This window comes from Esox lucius, chromosome 10, assembly GCF_011004845.1.
Source record: "Esox lucius isolate fEsoLuc1 chromosome 10, fEsoLuc1.pri, whole genome shotgun sequence".
NCBI classification, from domain to species: domain Eukaryota; kingdom Metazoa; phylum Chordata; class Actinopteri; order Esociformes; family Esocidae; genus Esox; species Esox lucius.
The window spans coordinates 5,378,556-5,401,051 of NC_047578.1; the positions used below are offsets into that span (position 1 = coordinate 5,378,556).

Below are 22,496 nucleotides of genomic sequence, written 5' to 3' on the forward strand. Positions count from 1 at the left end.
GGAAAAAGTCATTGGTACATAAAACCATGGTTACTGAAGTAACATTTGGAGCTATGAAATGCGGTTTTAGTTTACTTCCTACAAAAGTGCCTCTACATTTTTAACTGTTTAAGCTATGCATTTTATATGCCATTACGGACAGACACACAGAAAAGTGTGTGTCAGAAACCCTTAGAATAGAATGAACAAGATTATCAAGGACCAAAACTCAATAGTGTTTTTGAATCAAAGATAGTGTTATTTTCTATGCAGAAGGTCATACACAATTCTTTCTTGCATGATGCATTACAAAGGATGCATTAGATCCTTCAAATGAAAATATTTATTTATTTGTTGTATTTATACATAACCTTTTTTGATGGGTATATCTTAATTTTTTTATTAGAAATTAATTTTTCATAATATTTTCTTGTGTGCATTTTTTGCTTTCTTTTAAATATATAAAAACATCGTTATTCAACTTTTAGATTTTTTTTTAAGGTTTTTCTCCCGTGCGCCAAAAGTTAAGATTTGTGGATGCCAGTAGCACTGGCGGCTGGGAAACCATCGCAGCTACAGCGAGGCTGGGGGGGGGGGTCTCAAAATCCCTGAATCTGCCAACAATGGCCTTTGCGTATTTCTTACATGCATTACTTTCAAAATTGCTAATCATTACATTTTGATAGATGAAGGTAGACATGAGCACAAAATACTGCAAGTGGTGCTTGATAGCACAGCAATGGTGTTGTGTCTAAAACTGAAAGATGTTTTGGTCAAAATGACTAAAACTAGACCAAATCAAAAAACAGGTGCCAAAGTGAACAGTGCGTGACACCACTGCCTCGGCTCAGGCTGTCCTTGGTGTTGAACAATGGTCAGTAGGCTATATAGAGCTGTCTGTTTATTGTGCTGACGCGATTGTACTTTGGTAGTTTCAACTTTTTTCTGTTTTGCCTGACAAAGTTATGGTTTATTTTGCCTCAATTCCATGAGGCTGAATTAATCTCTAGTTATGGTTCGTAATAACTGCTATCAGCAGTCACTTCATCAATGAAGACAAGTGATCCAGCCCAAGCAACAATACTAACTCTTCTGTGTTGTTTGCTGTGGATCTTTCCCAGTTCTTTTTTTTTTCTCCACAAGTTTTGCTATCACCCTGGCGCAGGATAATCTATGACTCATCCACACAATTACATCTCTTTTAGGTACTTTTTTTGCAATTTTTTATCTTGTCATCTTGTTTTTTATGCTCACCAGTGTTTCTTTTCTATTTTCTTTGGTTTTGGTAAGCCTAAGGTATTCGCTATGTTCAAATGATTGATATATTTCAGGTTTATATCATATAGGCTTCCTTGCTATTTGTTGACCTCTTTGGTTTTGTTGACAGACACCAATAGCAGACTCCAGAGGCAAACAAAAAGCCCAAAATCTAAACTAGACATTTTCAGTTCTATTTTACCTGAATAAATGATGTGACAGAGCACTCCTATTCTGAAACCTGCGACAAGATATTTATTCCAATGCCCTGAAATAGTATAAAAGTTGTTGTCCTTTAATTGTGAAACCAGCATGTACACAAATAACCTCAAATAAATCCTTTAAAATGTACATTTTTGTAACATAGTGTCAAAGGAAATCAAAATAGTTTCCATTCTCTGAAACAGTGTCCATGGTAACCTCACCTACACCAATGGTAAAGTCTGCTGGTACAATCACTTGATAGCCTTTGGACTTGGCTCCCAAAATTAGCCCCAGAGGGGCAGTACCAGCTGAGATGATCCGGTTATTCTGTTTGTTGCCTCACCTATCATGGACTGTATTTTATAATATTTTAGGAAAATTATCATAGATTCAAAAAACATTGTAGTAGCTCCAATTGAGAATGTAAACATTAGTAGTTGAACACCTGAAAGAAAGGTTTTGTATCCAAATTGTGTCACTTGCCATTAAAGGAAATCCGTTGCAACCTGTGGCAAAAAAAAACAAAAGACTGCCATGATTTTCTCAGTCGTAGCCAAGGACAAACCTCGTGGCAGTCTTTGTCTGAGTCCTGTGCTTTGTGTCGTCACTGCCAGACAATGTGCTCCCATCCCAGGCGGACAGACAGGCTGCGGCTCGGGGAGGGAAAAACACAGCACGCAGGAGAGCACGTGCAGACTTCTCTGGGAATGTTTAGATATCCCCACAACAGCCTGGCTCAGAGGGGGAAGGAAAACATCCCCTATCTGCGGCAGGGCAAATAGGGGACTGTCCCCAAAAACACACCCACGACTACTGATGTGAACACACACAGTTGCACACACATACTGCGCACACACACACACACTCGTCTTATTTGGTATTTCTGTCTTATGTAACTCCCAGGGGTCAGCCAGGCAGCATACCCCCCCCCCCCCTCGTTTCCACTGCTGACAGGCTCCTGGCCACGCTATCGGTCGGGGAGAAGGAACTGATTGGGGGTGTGAGGTAATGGGGGAGTCAGGAGGGTTGAGGGGCTGGGGGAGACAGGAGGGATGAGGGAATCGGGGGAGACATGAGGGGCGAGGGGATCGGGGGAGACATGAGGGGCGAGGGGATCGGGGGAGACATGAGGGGCGAGGGGATCGGGGGGAGACAGGCCGGGTGAGGGGCAGGGTGGGGTTAATGGCGTCTGGATATTAAAGCAGTGCCTGTACCAGCAATGAAGAAAAGAAAATGACAGCATATATGAGGAATTTTCCCACTAATGATGTGCGGATGTGGTAGCAGGCGCTGGGGAAAAGGAGCCTGACTGGGCTGTCTTTGTTCGCTAGGAGGGGGCCCCATGCAGGATTCCTGTACTCGGCATACTTTGGCAAATGTTGCGCTGTATGTAGTTCCTGCTGTCGCGGCTTGGTGTGCGAGACTGCAACTCTGAATCTTCTCCGCTCATCTGTTGGCCCGCCGACTGGTTGTTGTTGTCGTTGTTTCCGTGGGAACTGTCTCTGAACGAGTTAAATGGAGGAAAGGCGTGGCTCTCGATACTGTTAGTAATAATGGTGTTTACAGCGTCCCTGGAGACACAACACTGTAGAATGGAGAGAGTTGACTTGAAAATAACTCCTAGCCTGCATCCAAAGTGCCACACTATACTGTAGTCAGGATAGCACACTACTTCATAGTGCTACTTTGTAGTGTTACTGTGTACTTTAGAGTGGTCTTCATTTGACCAGTGACCAAAAGGGATTGTAGTAGGTAGCTTCGCTTTGATTTGTGATGCAAGGCTGTTTTATTTCCCCTGTGAACAATGTAAGCAATAGAGAGAGCCAAATGCATGGGCGTTCTGTCAGTCGCCATCTTTCTGTGTATGGTCAGTAGGGCGCGCGCGACCATCCATTACCACGGCTGCAGTCCAGTTATCACATCGGCCGGACGAAATTCTGACTGGTCATTCACAAAAGAAATATGCATGAGCCGGGGGCCTATCCCGGCCGGGTCCCGTGGTCATTACGAATATCTCCGCCTTGTTTCGTTATGTCTTGTATCACAGCTGGGGCCCTGGGATGTCCCTGAACACGTGGCCTGACCATGTGGTTAAACGTTCTGGAGGATTCTCCCACTTCAGCTGAAATGGGTCCCTTTAAAGATGTCCGTCCGGGTCCAGGGCCCAGCGTGGCGGAGAAGAATGCAGCGGGCGGGATGGACGTTCATCTGTAGGTCGCCCAATTGGCGCCCTGTTCCCTGTTCCCTGTTTAGTACACTCCTTTCCATGGGGTCTTATAGGGCTCGTAGGGTGCACCATGTACGGTATGTAATAGGAAGTCATTTTGGACTCAGCCTGTGTGGAAGGCGGGCGGGGGGGGGTGGGGGGGCTTTCATCCTAGGGGGAGGGAGAATGTAAACACAGGACCCGGGCCAAGCCCAGCACCAAGGCTTACAACTAGTCACATTGTGTCTCGATTGTTTTAATTCCACAGGGGAAATCAAAGAGAGACGCTGGCCGAGGCAATGGTTGGTGTGGGGGGGGGGGGGGTTGTCTTAGTCAGAGCTCTATTAACGGGACACAATGGCGGACGAATTATTTCTTCCGGCCACCTTTAAACCGGCTTAAACCATAGCCTCATACTGTACACCGAGTTGAGACAGAGCGAGGGAGGGAGGGAGGGAGGGAGGGAGGCATAGGGACAGGCAAAGGCTACACAAGGTTAAGAAGAAGGGAGAGGAAGAGAGAAACAGAGGGGAATAAGGACAGGCAGAGGCTACATGAGGTTGAGAAACAGGGAGGAATAAGGACAGGCAGAGGCTACATGAGGTTGAGAAACAGGGAGGAATAAGGACAGGCAGAGGCTACATGAGGTTGAGAAACAGGGAGGAATAAGGACAGGCAGAGGCTACATGAGGTTGAGAAACAGGGAGGAATAAGGACAGGCAGAGGCTACATGAGGTTGAGAAACAGGGAGGAATAAGGACAGGCAGAGGCTACATGAGGTTGAGAAACGGAGGAATAAGGACAGGCAGAGGCTACATGAGGTGGAGAAACTGAGGAATAAGGACAGGCAGAGGCTACATGAGGTTGAGAAACGGAGGAATAAGGACAGGCAGAGGCTACATGAGGTTGAGAAACAGGGAGGAATAAGGACAGGCAGAGGCTACATGAGGTTGAGAAACAGGGAGGAATAAGGACAGGCAGAGGCTACATGAGGTTGAGAAACAGGGAGGAATAAGGACAGGCAGAGGCTACATGAGGTTGAGAAACGGAGGAATAAGGACAGGCAGAGGCTACATGAGGTTGAGAAACAGGGAGGAATAAGGACAGGCAGAGGCTACATGAGGTTGAGAAACAGGGAGGAATAAGGACAGGCAGAGGCTACATGAGGTTGAGAAACGGAGGAATAAGGATAGGCAGAGGCTACATGAGGTTGAGAAACAGGGAGGAATAAGGACAGGCAGAGGCTACATGAGGTTGAGAAACGGAGGAATAAGGACAGGCAGAGGCTACATGAGGTTGAGAAACAGGGAGGGAGGGACAGAGGCGGATGTGTTTGGTCAGTGAGGCTTGCCTTGGAGGATCTGTGGCTTTACTGCCTGTCCTGACTGCCTGCCCTGACCGCCTGCCATTTCCTCTCCAGTGTGCAGTGGAGAGGCAGGGGACTGATGCTCTCAGCAGAAAGGAATGCCCAGAATGTTGTCCTTTAATCTGGAGTCAGTCAGGCCACGGCTGCTTTATCTGACCTCCTCTGTTCAGTTAGCAGGGAGGCAGTGGCTCCGCTAACAGGGTTCAGGGAGAGACTGTCCGTCAGGCTGTAGTCCCAGGAGCGAGAGGGAGGCACCTAGGGGGAGACGGAGGGTGGAGATGAAGAAAAAGAGGGACAGTAAGACAGGGTGGAAAGGAAGAGAGAGAGAGAGATTTTTCAGTTAGCCAATCATTTTTTAACAAAGGTGAGTATGAAAATAGGCTTGGTTCATAGTTTTCTTAAAGGTTGATCTATGGTTCTGTGAACAACAACGTGGTGACCCTGCCTCTTTTCGGTTCAACAGCTCGGGGATGACAATATGTCGATCTCAAATGTCCTCATCCCCAAAGAGTTGCCTACGTTCAGGCTGTTGTTTGCATGTGAGTTATACAGAATGTTGAGCTAGAAATCATATGACGGTGCTATGGATACCAACTCCAATATATTTTCATGCCATTGTAATAGGTCAACTGCATTTCAGCTGAAACGACGCCACTGATTTCTGACTCGTCTATTCTACGAGCTTAGTTGGAGGGTGGCGTTAAGCTGCCACTTTTACCAAACCTGAAAAGGAAAACACTGCTATGCAGCCAGCACAACAAGATATCCAAATCAGAATGGAGCAGCAGCCAGTCCTTAGTCCTGGTAAAATAAATGAATTGCGGCGATGGACGCTCTAGATCTGATGGCTGTGCGCCAGTGATATCTAATGGCAATGCGTCCGTCTATCCTCCACAGTCTACATTCTGTTGGCCCCTTCAGGGGACCTAAATAATTTTTGGAAGCACAAGACACAATGAGCAGTGCCGGTAAACCGCCAGTCCAGACAGCGAATTACATTAAGTGCAGATTTCTGATTGGTGCGTTTCACGATGTGTGTTGACGAGATGTGAGTGAAGCCTGATTTCCATAGAGAAGCCATTGTGTTTCATGGAGAGAGGCGGCGCATGAAAGCCACGTATGTATGCTTTATTAAAAGACACTGTAGGAATGTGTCTTACATGGAGTCGGGGCTGATCGGCACAAGCTTCATTGGAATACAGAGAAACGTGTTTTACGGACACGTGAGGGTTATATAGAGCGGTGCGCGTGAATGTCGCGGAGGGAGGGAGGGAGGGGAGAGACGAGCGAAGGAAGCTGCCCTGCCGAGCTCGGCGGCAGTGACAGTGGACTCTTTCTGCGGAAGGGAAAATCTGTTTCCTTGGCCTGAGTGGGCCGCCGAGGCTCGGAAACAGGAAGTATTTTTAAGTCACATCCATTCGCTGCGCGTAGGAAATGGTTGCCCTGTGTCCCAGTAGGAAGTACTCATGGCTGACTACTGGGACAAAAGGAAGAGCCCTGAGTCACATATGGCACCCTGCTCCCTGGGTAGTCATCTGCTTTCCCCAGGGGGGCCCCTGGGGGGGGGGACGGACACAAACAGGGAAACCCTCCTAACTCCATCAGTAACCGTGGAAGGGACCGGGAGGCAGCAAACGCCCGACTGTTTGGCACGGCTTGCCGCGTGACCTGATTGTGCTCAGCCGCCACGGCATTGCCGCGACGCCCCCTGTGGAGCGTACTGCGTTGAGCTGGTGAAGATCGGGGAAGTGGCTCACTGGAGACTTGCTGCTGTGCTGACGGTCTTTTGTACAACCTGACAACACTCGCTGCAATGTACTTCCTGCTGTGGCCAGGCCTTCGAATAACGACGGATATACTCAAGCACTCACATCAGTTTACACCTACTCTGTGGCATTTCCTAGAAGTCTGCTTCAGTGCCTGGTTAATGTCATTTTTTTTCTTTTTTGCTATTTTACAAAGATGCAATGGAATGTCACGTGTCTCTATAATAACAGATAACCACAGGAAAGAGTTTGATTTTGTTGGATATCCCTCATTTCCAGCGATTGTTTTATGCATTTTATTTGAGAGATCTTTGTCTTCATATTCATCGTATTTATCTGTGATCGTTCAGGAATTTCATTTTCGAGACTGCAGTTGTTGTGAATTTGTGTGAAGTAGTATGCAAGCTTAGACTCACACGGTTTGGTTCAAGGGGTTGCACTGAATGTGGTTAGGATATTGAGCTACTCAAAGGAAGAGTTAGATTTTATGAGATAACCAGGCAGAGAAGTTTCACAGAAATAGAATGACATATTTTCATGCAGAAGATGGCGGGAGGTGGCATTTAAAGAGCCTGTCAACTGTTAAGTTAGTGCAACCGCCACTTCATTCATCCTTTTTGTAAACTCAACTCCAACGCATGAAAGAAGGTTTCAGTGCTCTGAAATTTTCAATGGCCTGTCTGAGTGTTATTTTGAGTAAGTCATGTGCTTCTCATGTTAAAGACACGTGACATTCACTCACCAACATTGTTTTAAGCCTTTAGCTTGTACTTCCTGCTTGTTTCTGCGAAACCAGTATGAATGATCTGAGAATGTTGTTTTTAGCCATGTGTGTCTAAAAATAGCATCTGAATGTTCAGTCCTCAAGAATATCACGATGACATTGTTTTATGTACATAGTAACCTCTTCATTCACCACCAGTGAAAGCGATTTTCAAAGTAGCTTCTGCTAGTCTAGTAGATATCTAGTGCTTAAATCATTCTGTGTTCCTCATATGCAACCTTGTATATAGTAAAAAGAAAAACCTCATATATTACAAAACCTCATACAATATAATATTTGTGGGAAATGTTGGCTCTTTTACATTACAAAATGAAGCGAGTTGTTGCAGAAGGGATGCCGCCAAGGGATAGAAAACATAGCGAGCTAAACTGAGAATTGAATCGTATAGAGAAATCCATTTTCTTTCACTTCATGCTGTAGATGATGCTATTATTAGCATGTTGGCTTAAGTGGTCAGGTTCGTTGATGCCTCACGCTTTTTAAACAAAAAGTAAATTTCCCCTCCATTTCATGTATATTCGCACAACAGCATTCATTATTTTCAAAAAATTGGTGAAAATGGCTACAAAATAAGAACAGGTCGAAGAAAATTGGTGAAATCTCAGTTGAAGGCTTACCTCAATACCAGCCCTGTCTTGGAACGTCACCCTCACCTGCGTTAAGAATGTCAAGTTAGCTCTGCTCTATCCTGATCATTTGAGGGAGGAGTATGAGGGTAAGATCTTAATGTGTCAAACACAAACGAGTGCAATGCAACTCAACAGGGCGAAATCTAGTGACGTTCCCTCCTAATTATGACACTAGTTCTCACCCCCTCTGGTTTACTTGGAATTCAACTGGACCATTCTGGATGAGTGATGAAGAGTGCTGCTTGTTCCTGCAATGTTTGACTTTCTGAAAATGCAACGTGGTCAAATATAGGGAGAAGTGCAACTGATTAAGCTCTAAGATGCCCAACCTACCACAAGGAGTTGGTAAAGCGTGCAGAAACGAGGCAGCCCTGTCTGAAATCCATCCGGTTTTTTTCCACAGGACCAGCAAACGTAAGAGCAGTTGAGCGACCCCTAAGATCCTTTATTTTCATTTGAGTAGTCTGGATTCAAAATCAAAACGATGGTCCGAGAGCATCCCTTTAAAGACGACTTCCAATCCGATAGCAGACACAAAGCACACACTTAAGAGGTGAACGGAGGCAGGTCAGAGCAGTACATCCAAGACTGCATAGACACACAAAGCAGAATGACAGTTGGAGAGAGCTGCACAACATTCCAGAGAAGTCAAGAAAGGAATATTTGCATATGACTTATATCGTGGGCTGGGCCGGCCCTAGTGAATCTGATGTCGGACCAGCAGTCCGATGAGTTTCAAAACAAATAACCTGCTAAACTGTACTGAGTGACTATTAGTTACTGTATTATTGGGCTGCCAGCTACTGGGAAGAGCACTGTATCAAAGCGTGGGGTCGTGTACCAAGAAGCTTGAAAACAGTTTCCATCTGCAAGCCATCAGACTGCTGAGGCTGGCCTGAACACCTACGCTGACTACGGTCTACGGGGCACAAAAGCTCTCACGAATGAGCTCACCTCGACCAGTTGATGTATCGTGTAAATATTGATATGAATACTCTACGGTGTTGTTAGTTTGTTCTGTTGTTATGATTGGGAACCCGATTCCATGATCAATTAGTCTCTCTTCCCGTTCCTTTTTTTCTCTGTTTTTGCATCGTCAGACAGGAACTTTCCTTGACGATATTTTTGTTGTTGTGGTTTGCTGCATGTCTCCAGTGCAGTCGCGGACTGTTAAAACACAGAGGAACGTATAATTGACTCACACACTCTTGAATGACGTCGATGTCCCAAAGGTACTGTCCACATAAAGCCAGGTCTGAGGTGATTATAAAACCTTGTCCTGACTGGGCGGGGGGGTTTGGGGGGTTGGGGGGTAAGTTCTTTAGAGTTGTTCAAAGTTCATCGGTTCCCCCGTTGTATCAGAGAAACACGCAAGGCATTTGGATACTCATCCCAAGGAACACATTCCTCGCCTTCGCTTACAAACATTCGTCTTTGCTAACGCAGCCGACTAGCCTGAGAGAGGGAGAGCAGCGGCTGCCCGGGCCTCAGGCCAAACAGCCGCCTGAGGAAAACTGGAGAGGGGAAAGCACCTGGAAGCAGTCCACGTTCTCGCGAAGGGTCACTGAGTTTTGTCTGGAGGCTTTCCCTACTGTAGCTGCTAACAATGCCGCTTTTCCTCTGGGCTGAACAGTCAGTCGACACAGCTCCCAGCAGAGTGTAATCACCGGGTTAGAAACTGGGAGACTTGTGGAGAACAGTTCCGACACAAAATGGCTGCCAGTCTGCCTATTTTTCCATTGGGTGCTGCATGTTTGTTGAGCCAGAGGTGCGATCCATGCTTTCTCCCCACAAATGGTAAACGCCTTTTCCAACCCGATGCTCACATGAAAAACGCAATACATAAGATTAGTCTGGTGGCATTACATAGGACCAAAGATCTGTACTACAGTTGGATTATGACAGCTGCCTGACAAGGGTTGTGTTAACCCTGGGAAAGCATAGAATCCAGTTATAATGGACACACACACACACACACACAGAGACCAATGCAGTTCCCCGATGGGAACATTGTGAAAACACTGTGTGATCTGGACATACCAAAACAGGAGCGCTCCCAGGGATCTGCCCTGCCAGATATGATTTCATTCCTTATGTAACCTAGAGATGGGGGGCAAAGAAACATTATTCCTCCTCTGTGTGTGTGTGTGTGTGTGTGTGTGTGTGTGTGTCAGTGCCATTCTCAGGTGAAATACTTAGAGAGAGGACTGAGGGAGGAGGAATGTATCTCAGGTAACAGGATTGCTCTAGTCTCAGCCTCTCCTCCTCTTGACTTCTCCACTGTCCTCTCAGCCTCCCTTCCACTCCTCTCAGCTTCTCCCCTGAGCCTCTTTCTCTCTATTATCCTGTCCTCCTTCTCTCTATTATCCTGTCCTCCTTCTCTCTATTATCCTGTCCTCCTTCTCTCTATTATCCTGTGTTTAGAGAATCTGAGAGCTAAATACTGATTCAGACTATGCAGCAGTGTTGCTGTTTCTCTTCTTTGTCATGAAAGGGGCTGATCATTGTATGTCTAGTCTGTGGTTATGTGTGTATGGGGTGTATATTAATGTATTTTGATGTGTTCAAGTTGTGTGTGTGTGTGTGTGTGTGTATGTTAATGTCATTATTCTGTTTATGGTGTCTAGGTGGTGACGTTGTGGTACAGAGCTCCAGAAGTTCTTCTCCAGTCCAGCTACGCCACCCCAGTTGACCTGTGGAGTGTGGGCTGTATTTTTGCAGAGATGTTTAGGAGAAGGTGAGTTCTCCAGGTATACACACACTGAGGAAGATACTACACTATGACCATGTTCCATCTTAGCACCAAATGACCAGATCATATAAAAAAAGTTTTGACATTTGTAATACAATGATGACTGGATGACTGATAAGGCAACATTTTGAAGCAGTCATCATTGTCTGACTCGTGTCAACAGTTAAACACTATTCTCACTCTCCCTCACACTCTCCATAACTGTGGGGTTTGAGGTCATTCACCATTTACAGAAAACATGACTCTCCATTACGGTCTGTTGGTGTCCCTATAGACCAATTCTTTACATGACACATTACTTCAGACCAGGGCCCTATTCTTTACATGACACATTACTTTATACCTGGGCCCAATTCTTTACATGACACATTACTTCAGACAAGGGCCCTATTCTTTACATGACACATTACTTCAGACCAGGGCCCTATTCTTTACATGACACATTACTTTACACCAGGGCCGTCACAGGTCGTCTTTGTCTCAGCTGTCCACAATACCTTATTCCTGAACAGAGCATGCTCTACGACATACTGTAACCCGTCCATCCAGTTTTTTTAAACTTACTGGTGGTTTTCTCGCTACTCTGTAACTTCAGCAGTTCTGCAGGTGAAATGTTCAAAGTAACTCAGAACTGATGTATGATATACATGGAATTTGTCAACTGGGTGGTTTCCTCATATGGTATTTATTGTCTTTTTCTGTTACCTGGCAACACCCTAGAGACGCGTGGTAGAGTTTTGTCAGTTATCAAACCGTCAATTATATTCCGCCACAATGGGCTGTGGTTGCAGGAAACAGACAGTTCAGTTTGTAGTGCAACTAACGTACTTATTCTAGTGCCCTCGCCGAGCTGGTAACCGGTCCTCCCCTAACACCAGGCGAGTTACTGCAGTCGCAGGGCTGTTAACCGGTCCTCCCTAACACCAGGCGAGTAACTGCAGTCGCAGGGCTGTTAACCGGTCCTCCCTAACACCAGGCGAGTAACTGCAGTCGCAGGGCTGTTAACCGGTCCTCCCTAACACCAAGCGAGTAACTGCAGTCGCAGAGCTGTTAACCGGTCCTCCCTAACACCAGGCGAGTAACTGCAGTCGCAGAGCTGTTAACCGGTCCTCCCTAACACAAGGCGAGTAACTGCAGTTGTCTTGAGTCTCGCAGGCATTTGTGACACGTGTTCACGGGGCAGGTGTGCGTTGATTTCCCTTCCATGCTTGGACAACGGAGAGCGTTGTTTTCCATTGTCCTGGGGAGGATATGGGCTGTGTTTTCAGATGAAACTGCTGTCACAGGCAGGATGCTAAGCACAGCACAGGCAGAAATGTGGACAGATTGGCTGTAGAAGGCAAGATGCAGATGTCGTGTCCCAAAATAGGGGAGTAATCCAGAGTAATGCCCTATATAGGGAATGGGATGCCTTCTGGAACACAAATTGTCATGGAGATTATCATGGAGCATTGCTCTGAGAGGCATGCTTGTGTGTGTGTGTGTGTTTGCGTGCATGCATGCATACGTGCATGAGTGTGTGTGTGTGTGTGCGCATGGGTCAGAGTCACAGGTTGGGGTCGGGCGCTTATGAAAGGAGCATGAAAAGATACACAATCCATTTTATGATCTGGACATTTTTTTCAAATGTGCTATTTTGGTTCAACATTCAACTGGGAAATGTGGTGAGATTTTAGTGTGCCTGGTATGTAATTAATTACTTTCTGACATTTTACTGTTGCTATAAGGAGTTTTTTGATACTAAAGACATGAAAGTGTTATTACAGAGTCAGGTTTTACACCCATCCTGGGCTTAACTTTGGGTGTGTTTTAGGGCCATATTCTCAATATGACACACTACTTTAGACCGGGCCATATTCTCTATGTTTCAAGTTTCAAGGTTTATTTGTCAAATGCACTGAACAACACAGCGTCATCCAGTACAATGAAATTCTTATGACACTGCACCCGACAAACTATGTAATTAGAGTTAAGAAGAAGAGTATATAAGCAAATATATATAGACAGAAAATAATAATAAAATAAGGCAACAATATACACAACACAGTACACTAGCAGCAGTTTAAAAGAGTAATGTAAACTAGCAGCAATCTGGCTAGTATTTAGATAGAGCAGCAATCTGGGTAGTATTATTAAACATGTAGATATGGCAAGTTTGGCAGTAATATACATAACAGTGTGACCTAGCAGCAATTGATAGAGTTATTGAAATTTTAGATACACGTGAGTGACCAGGCCCTATTCTCTATATGACACACTACTTTAGACAGAGACCTTATTTTCCATATAATACACTACTTTTGATTCCTAAATTGGTAGGTACAGTATGTTGTACCTTCAAAATCTGTTGTGGCTTGAAGGCTAATTGCTTAGGTGTGTGTGTGTGTGTGTGTGAGGACATGAGAGGTGGGGGCATTTCTTAGTCTCACTTGGAGAGTGACGCAATGAGCTGTAAAGAACCTTTGATGTCTCTCCATCGCACTCTTCTATGTCTCTCTCACCCTCCCTCTCTCACCCACTCCTGCTCTCACCCCCTCCTATCCTACAGGTGATTAATGTGGCTTTCTTAAAGGCCACCTGTTAGAGATTAAAGGGCACCTGGGATCTAAGTCAGAGAGAGAGAGAGAGAGAGAGAGAGAGAGAGAGAGGGCGGGAGGGAGGGATGGAGGGAGAGATAGAAAGAGCACTGTGGGTAATAGAGATTTACAGGCCCCTGTGTTGGATAAATGTTCACTGCTGTTTTGTCAGACATTACTTTAAGTCACTTATTAAAGATTATTATAGTTGGACATTCACATGAATGGCTCTCCACCTCAGACATGGTTGGCTACTGAAGTTGTTTCAGCACTAAGCTACTGTAGTTGGGCAGTCCCATGATGTGAGACCTGATGTCATTTCCACCCCAGATAAACAGGCCCCGGTCGCTCAATGATGCTCCGTCTCAGTCAAAGCGACTCGCTCAATAAAATATTTTCCCCAGGATATTTTTGTCTCACGCTCATGGCTTTTTTTTGATGGGAATAAGACAGGTAAGCTTCGTAAGTACCACTTACCTCAGGAATTTGAAAGCAAACATCACGCTAGTCTTCACGTGCATGGTTCAGATCGGAAAGTGATTAGTCATCGAGCTCCGAGCAACACAGTGTTGTGTCGAAATTCTGCTAATCTTAAGGTCGGACGTGTTATGTTAGTGCAGCCAGCACAAGAGGTGCCCCATTCACATCCAGTGTTTACTTTCTCACCGTGCATGCATTGGAAAACCTCAGAAAGACATAACCTCGCACACACGCGCGCACGCACACGTGCACGCACACGTGCATTCCAGGGGCTGTGTGGAATGTGCGAGAGAATGGCCGGCACCAGAGAAATATGACTCAGCTGCGGGTGCTGGCCCAGCCTGGTGCTGTCCCCCAATCACCTCTAGGTATGTGTGAGTACGTGTGCTTATGTCAGCCCCGTGAGAAACCAGTCATCCATTAAAATGAACACACTGGACCTCTTGGAGGTATGTTCTGCGTACTTGTTTTGACATGATGGCATTGTTGTAGTTGATTTTGTTCTTGTAAAGGCAGAGAACTGGTTTGGTCTGATCTATATGGCACTGGTACCTCAGACTGTCAACATGCCACAGCAGTTGGAAAGGAATGCCAGTGCGGTTATATTTGGGGTGTTTGTCTGGATCCACTTGAAGTTGCTTCAGTTTCATCATTTTGATCTGATTCAAATGATGAAATGATCTGATGCTGTATTACATATGTTGTTAGCCTGCTATCAAAGTTAGCCAGGTAAGTATGCTAAGAACATATAATTTTTTACAGCAATTAGGGTTAACTGTCTTGCTTGAAAACTGAACGATGGAGGTTTTAAACCTTGTCAGCTCAGGGATTAGAACCAGAGACCTTTCGTTTACAGGCCCAACGCTCTTGAGACCTGCTGCGCCAACTGTGTTTGTTGTGAACTGTTGATTCTCTGACTATAATCTTTAGAAGTCTTAGCAGGTAGGGAAAGTGTGGGTGTTCAGCTATGCAAAGATTATGGAGGAGGAAAAATCGCAGCCTGCGCATGGTCCCTGCCTAATCTGTCTGTGAGATCTGTGTCCTGTAGCGTCAAGCACTGTAGCTGATTTCACAACACGCTGGATTACATTGACATCTGGTGGTGACTGTAACTCTACAGGTAGAGTCACCTCTCTCCCTGACTCTCTCTCGCCTTTGTCTGACTCTCTCTCGCCTTTGTCTGACTCTCTCCATGGTCTGACTCTCTCGCCTTGGTCTGACTCTCTCTCTCTCCTTGGTCTGACTCTCTCTCCTTGGTCTGACTCTCTCTCTCTCCTTGGTCTGACTCTCTCTCTCCTTGGTCTGACTCTTTCGCCTTGGTCTGGCTCTCTCATCTTGGTCTGCCTCTCTCATCTTGGTCTGCCTCTCTCACCTTGGTCTGACTCTCTCTCTCCTTGCTCTGACTCTCTCTGACTCATTCTCAGTAATCCCAGTGGAGTCATTACTCATTCATGTTAAATTACTTTGACTTTAAAAGAACCATGTTTGCACTGTGTTTTTCCGTCACTGGCGAAGACCAATAGCCCATGAGGTGTAGTCGCTCTCATGACAGAGATATTATTAGCCTCTTTCAACATCGCAGAAGGTTTGTAATCATATTGCTCTCCCCCACTGGGCTCTGTTAGAATAATCTAACGTTTCTTTCACACGGTATGGTACTACTCACCCCTCCTCCCTCGGCCCACACACAAACACACACACACACACACACTGGCCCTCAGACAGCTAAAGCAGACACATGGGGCTGAGGGATAAATAGGCTTTTTTCTGGCGTTGGTTGGTTGGGAGCAGCGGTCGGTTGAGGTTTGAGTTGAGAGGAGGCCTGTATGTGCCGATGATGACTGCTGGAATTTGTGTGGGTGCCAGGGGAAGCATGCCCGCCCGCGGCCAGCCCAAAGCCTCAGGAACCTCGTCCACTCCATCCCCCGTCCTCCTCCTTTCCCTCCTTCCCCCTCCTACAGACTCCTGACTGCATGTGCTGCTGGCCTGTGAGCATGCCTGTCTCCCACGCGCTGCAGAGGGAGCGCTCAGTGGCCTCCCTTCCCTCTCTGCTCCACACTGGAACCCAGTGGAGGCTGTACTGGAACCCAGTGGAGGCTGTACTGGAACCCAGTGGAGGCTGTACTGGAACCCAGTGGAGGCTGTACTGGAACCCAGTGGAGGCTGTACTGGAACCCAGTGGAGGCTGTACTGGAACCCAGTGGAGGCTGTACTGATGGTCATGACAGTTACGGTTGATGGTCTGATCGGCCCGCCAATCAGAATGTTTGACATGCCATTCTGTGTCGGGCAGATGGAGAGTCAGTGTTAACGCCCTGTGCGGTTTAGTTGGTAGACCGTGGCGATCGCAACGCTAGGGTTGTGGGTTTGATTCCCACTGGGGACCTGTATGTAAAAGTAAGGAAGTGTATTCAGTCATGGTTGATCCTCATGTGTTGATCCTCTACAGGTGTTAAGTATCAACTGACTATCTGTAGATAGGCATCTACTTTCTGTGGTTATGAGTTACAGTTGGTAATAATGTTACAGTCTGTCTGCAGTGCGTTCTACAGCTGAACCATCTGTTGTAAGCTTTTCTTATAGACTATAAGTTGGTCTGCGCTTCTACGAAATGATGAAAATGTCAAATTGATTATTACCACATATACCGTTGATACATCAAAGAAAAAACAAGATACGATGAATTTCGTCAAAATTCTGCAATCAATCCATTTCCTCTTCCCTCTGCCCAGACCTTTGTTCCGGGGAAACTCAGACGTTGATCAGCTGGGCAAGATTTTCGAGTAAGTAACATTATCTACTTAACGCCACATGCCATATTTATCTTGTGGTGATGAATACGATCAATTGTAAAAACAGCCATGATGATGACGATGATGATGATGATGATCCTGATCCTGCAGTGTTGTCGGAGTTCCCTCTGTGGAGGACTGGCCCCAAGAAGTAGCTCTACCACAGACTGCCTTCACTCCACGACCTCCGACCCCAATCGAAGGCCTTATCCCAGACATGGACGAGCTGGGGAAGTCCCTTCTACTTGTGAGTATCACACACACACACACACAAAACATACAGGATGTACTCTATTCAAATCGATTTAAATGAAACTCACTTTTCTTGTCAACTAATGTCTTATTATAATCATGTTTGTTTCCGCCTTTGTCCGTCTCTACAGCAATTCCTGGCTTTCAACCCATCTAGGAGGATATCAGCATTTGCTGCTTTGACACACCCCTACTTTCAGAGTGTGGATAGTGACAGCCGTAGGTTGTATGCACAGCCCATCGCCAGCAACATGCCCACTATGGAGGAGCAAGCTGCCTGACAGCCCCCAGAGAGAGAGAGAGAGAGAGAGAGAGATCAAGACAGTGATATTTTACAAAATGTACCTGGTTTGAATGCTGCTTTTTAGGATACTTAAAAGAAGAAAAAGAAGAAAAAAAATGTGGTAACAATGCAAGAACCCATGAAGCTGAGATGTGCTACCAAAAGGGGGGAGCCTCTGGAACTTCCAGGAGCTGCTTCCTCCAGTCGTGCCTTGGTCTGAGAACAGGCTTCTTGGTGGGGGAACACATCGACATTCACCTCATCAGGAGAGCAACCCCCACGACTGAACTGAGAGAGACACATATAAACACAAACACACACGTTCATTCAATGCAGGAGGACCTCATAATTCCTTGTGGGACTCATGGTAAAAGAATTGCTTGTGTTTTGATATCACTGCCACCTACAGGCTGTCCTGTGTTACTGCAGGCCAGAGCAGGATTCTGGTGGGATTTCGCCTCATTGAACTTTTTGAATGGCTAGAATGAAGCACTCTAGAGGAGAGATTGAATACAGGTTCCTCATACGGCATCCGTACTTCAGTGTCAGAAGCTTTGATGACATGTAGTGGGTACCACCCGAGGCTCTGTGTTCTACTCTCTGTAGACCTGAATCACAGAGCATAATAGGGGGACTGTGATGAGCTAGAATAATGCATATTCAGTGCTTGCAAGTTGCAGTACCCTGTGTATTTATTGGGGCAGTTAGGCTTTTTTTTACTCTATACTCCAAAACGTGTGGCCCTGAAATGAAATGATTATTACTAGGTTAAAATATAGATTTAAACTATACTTTTTTTTTAGCTTGTATTTGTGCGTGTACTGGTTTAATCTTTTCAAAATGGCAACACCGTTTTAGAAAAAGCACCAAACATATTGGGGAATTTGGCTTGGTAAATACGTGCCATCCTGACAATATGTCAATACCTAGTTCTGAAGTCAAACAAAGCCTTTATGAAAGCATTAGCGACATATCCAAAACTTTGGGCTTACCAAAACTTTGGAACAGTAAGAAAAGGAAAAGAAGGGAAGCACTGGTAAGCTCAGAAATGACTAACGGCCTGATAGACAAAGGAGAAAAAAACTGTTAAGAATCACTAACCAGGAAATAGGTGGGGATGTGCAAGCCACTATCCTGCGCAGGAGATACACAGCAAGAGCAGTGCAGTACATACACCTGGAGGTGCAAACCACTAGTTGGCCTCAAAAACAGGTTGATTTGAAGGAACTGGCCAAGATCTTCAGCATACTACCTCATCCATGAAATATTGTGGATGGGGTGTTATGGTTTAGCCTTGTATGGCTACCACTAGAATTAGCTCAGTTGTCTTCATTCATTTTACAGAACCATTTTGTCAGTTGAAGTGCAAGCAAATTGCCTCCAAACTCGAAAGGCAAAATTGTCTCAAAACAACATCTGAAGATGTCTGCAGAACAGGCTTTGCAGAACAGGCTTTGTAGAACCGGCTTTGCAGAGCATAACTAAAGAACATAACATAACTGCATAGTAATTGATTGATTTCAAATCCAAGCATTTTGAGTATAGAGTCAAAAGAAGAAGAAAGAACTTCCTGTACCAATTATTACAGAAGACACTGTATGTATACAGTACCTATACGAATATATAGTACATGTATGTATATATAGTGCCCTCCAGAATTATTGGCACCTTTGGTAAATTTGACTGTGAAAGAAATATCTTGCACCTACACACATAAATCAATACCTTAAATGACTCAACATTATTTTAATCAAAAAAAATATGATGAACAAGCATTTTTCACATTTTGTGATGGTATATTCAGGGTGCCAATAGTTCTGGGGGGCGCTGTGTGTATATATATATATATATATGTAAATATATATTTGCACTATTCAACAACATTACATCTGGCATAAAAGTGTAGTTCTGTATTTCCTAACTTAAGTTTATTGGTTGATGTCTTATTTCCTATTTTGTCTTAATTTTATTGGACTAACATGTAGATAAACCGAGATAAGAATGGTTTTACAATGTGAGACATGTAGAATTGGTCAGGTTATAGACTGGGATAGTGTTGGATACTGCCTTGTATTCCCCAGCAGCGGGTTTGACATGGATATTCAGCACATGTAGATGTGTAGTGGGACAGAAGTAGGGTTAGTGTAGGTTTTGGTCAGGGAAACGTGAGTTTCTGTTGAAAGAAAAAGGTAGAAAGGTATGTTGGATTAAGGGGATCATCAGGGGTTGGACATTCTTTCATTTGGACTGATTCTCCTCCTCGTGTAACATAGACACATACTGTGGGGTAATGTTGAGAAATACACAAATGTTTGTCACAGATGTGTTGTTTTTAACATTGATTCCCACCTTACTGATTACTCCGATGGCATATTGATTCAGTATAACTAACTGGGAATCTCTGATAGCAGGTCAAGGTAAATAGTGTATGTTTGTTTTCTTGTTTGTTTGTGAAACCTCTTAAGGCACAGTAATACATGTAGACAGACACTTTCACTCTGGTATATATAGTGCTGCTAGCACACACACAGACTCAGGATCTTCTAACTGAAATCAGAAGTCAATCTGACACACTTTGCACATTCAGGATTAGACTGCAACTCTTTCAGGTTTTCGTTCACGTGGATGTTGATGTCAGTGCCACAGAATGACCGTGCATCTGTAATTATCTTACAGGATTCATTGCTGTGTGAATCAAACTGCACGTTTTGTATAATACGTTTCACATCCTACTTGTTTTTCCATGTCTGGATGAATATTGTTTTATCGACTATATGTTTGTTTGTTTTTCACAACAACAAAAAAAAAGATTATTTAGCCAAGAGGTGTTTTATACTGATCCATGTCCTGTCAGTCACTCAGCACTGATGAATACTGATTTCACATTACAACTCCCTACAAAGAGGAATTGTTAAGCTGCCTTGGTATTGGTCAGTTAAACATACTTCTAGGTCTCAGAATAAGTAGGCTATGATCGTTGTAGTCTATATACACTTGAAATTATCATTCTTATGTTTTTTTTGTTTAATAGGGGCTTTGGTCTTAAAACATGGGACAGACTTTCAGCATTGTTTTGTAGGCTTCATTTGTACAACCACATGTGAGGGGGTTAGTGATTACCTATGATGACAGAAATGACCTATACATAATGCAATTGTTTCATGATTATTTTTGCCTATAAATAGTACTGAAAAAGTAAATTAGCAAATTTTTAAAGCTTCAAGGATGACAGTAAAGGCCACAAATGTATTTGAAATGCACACTTGTACAATGGTAATTTCATTTAAAATGATGACGTGGATGTTTTAGGCATTGCATTTACATGAATAAATGTCAGCAGTGGTGATGGCTTATGTTCCACCATTTGAATAAAATACAAAAATCACCTTTGTATATGTGAGCGTTCTTGTTTGGGACTCAAATTAATCATAGTGTGCTTAATCAATAGGCTGTGGAATCCGGGATACTTTGTTGTGGAACATCTCAATCTTTTTTCTTATACAATCTGGAAATAATTAGTATTATTTGGACGTTAAGCAGCTTCAATGTGCTGGATTTGGGTAGGGTGGGCTTAATGGTCATAAAAATATTTTGTATATCACCTATTGGTCAGTTCATTCTTCTCTAGACTGCTTATTGGCCAGCTGAAACCGTTTTTCAAATGGTCTGTTTGAGATAAAATGTTCCCCCTCATTTTGGCTTTGAACCGAAATACTAGTAAAAAAAATCTTATTTGAGTCGCAGATTAAATATGGCTAGCCATTGCCACATTTGTTCCCTGGAAATTAAAATGCAACTTCTAGGTTTTAGATGGTAGCTGTAAGATTTACTACTAGTTACCATTTAGGTATAGTAAATACTAGTATCATCCATTTGTACTTTATTTTATATTTTGATACATTTGTAATTATTCCAAAACAAAGACTCTTAGTTGCTTTTTTAAAAACAACAGTCAACATTTAATTACTTTTGACTAGTTGGCATTGCATATCTACTATTGCAATGTTATTACGAAGACAACTTTTGATAAAATGTACACATAATTGAATATACTATAGTTATTAACTATTAATATAATAGTCTTTTTAGTTTTTTCCAGTCTTTTCCAGTTTTACTGTTAAAAATTAATAGTGACTAGTAGTTTATTTCTAAAGTGACTTTTATTCTTACTGAAAAACAAGGGATATTTAAACTACTACTTTACTAAATTTCTATTCCATTTGAAACAAAAAATGTTCTGTCTTAAGGTGGAATGGATCTATCAACAAGTTATTATGACAAGTCACATTAATGGCAGGGGTATTGAGTTGAATTTGATTAGGTGGCACAGCAGGGCTTGTTAGAAGAAGCATGATCATTTATTAACATCAGAGAATAATTTTATAATTAACGGTACAGAACAAAACATATAGCTTTAACATATAGCTATAAAGCTAACAGCCCTATTAACATATAAATCCTACATATAATAACATTAATTGAGATGATGAGATGATGAAAAACTAATAGTCCTTATCAGAAGTGCAAAGTATCTATATTTAAGTAATTCAGCAATGCATTTAGTGAAGTTTGTATTATTCCCTAAAAACAGGTAAGTTCTCAGTCGGATCATAACGTATTAAAATGTGTGGAAAATGTGAAACCGCACTGCGTGGGCACGACGAGTCGGTGGACTCCCTGAAACCTGGAATATGTATTTTCAAGACTATGTGTGAGGGCGATTCAAGACTTCAGAGGCACTATGACGCTCATCCCATCTTCAAAGGGACATCTAGCACTGTACAAAAAGAACAGTTAGACTGTATGTATGAAGTGTACAGGGAGGAGATGGCCAAGCAAGTGGACGAGACATCATTTGTTGCCATACAGGCAGATGAGACAACTGATGTCTCCTGTAAATCACAAATGGTGGTTGTGTTGCGATTTTTGGAGTCTGTGGAAGTCAAAGATAAAACTGGATTTGGCCTCTCTAATAGCACCAAGGGTGCTGGAACCACTGAAGCTGGGAGAAAAGCTGATCGCTCAGACTTACGATGGTGCGGCTGTAATGAGTGGAAACGTCCGAGGGGTACAGACGCTAATGAAAGAGACATACCCACGTGTATGTTTGATTTTTTTTGCAGATTTTACTGCTTTAGCCACCTCTCCATTAGGGCCTACATCCTTCAGA

At 44.0% G+C, this 22,496-nt stretch overlaps 1 protein-coding gene across 3 annotated transcripts in view; it reads left to right on the plus strand.

The window, feature by feature from the left end:
* The window catches only part of cdk6 (cyclin-dependent kinase 6), a 42,605-nt gene extending 21,888 nt beyond the window's left edge, over nucleotides 1-20,717 (plus strand). For all 3 annotated transcript variants that reach the window (XM_029122742.2, XM_029122744.2, XM_029122743.2), the window contains 4 exons: nucleotides 10,819-10,928; nucleotides 16,732-16,782; nucleotides 16,903-17,038; nucleotides 17,175-20,717. In XM_029122742.2, coding sequence (XP_028978575.1) covers nucleotides 10,819-10,928; nucleotides 16,732-16,782; nucleotides 16,903-17,038; nucleotides 17,175-17,324 — 447 coding nt within the window. In that variant the 3' untranslated portion in view covers nucleotides 17,325-20,717. The remainder of the gene's footprint in view (nucleotides 1-10,818; nucleotides 10,929-16,731; nucleotides 16,783-16,902; nucleotides 17,039-17,174) is intronic.
* Nucleotides 20,718-22,496: the final 1,779 nt, after the last annotated feature.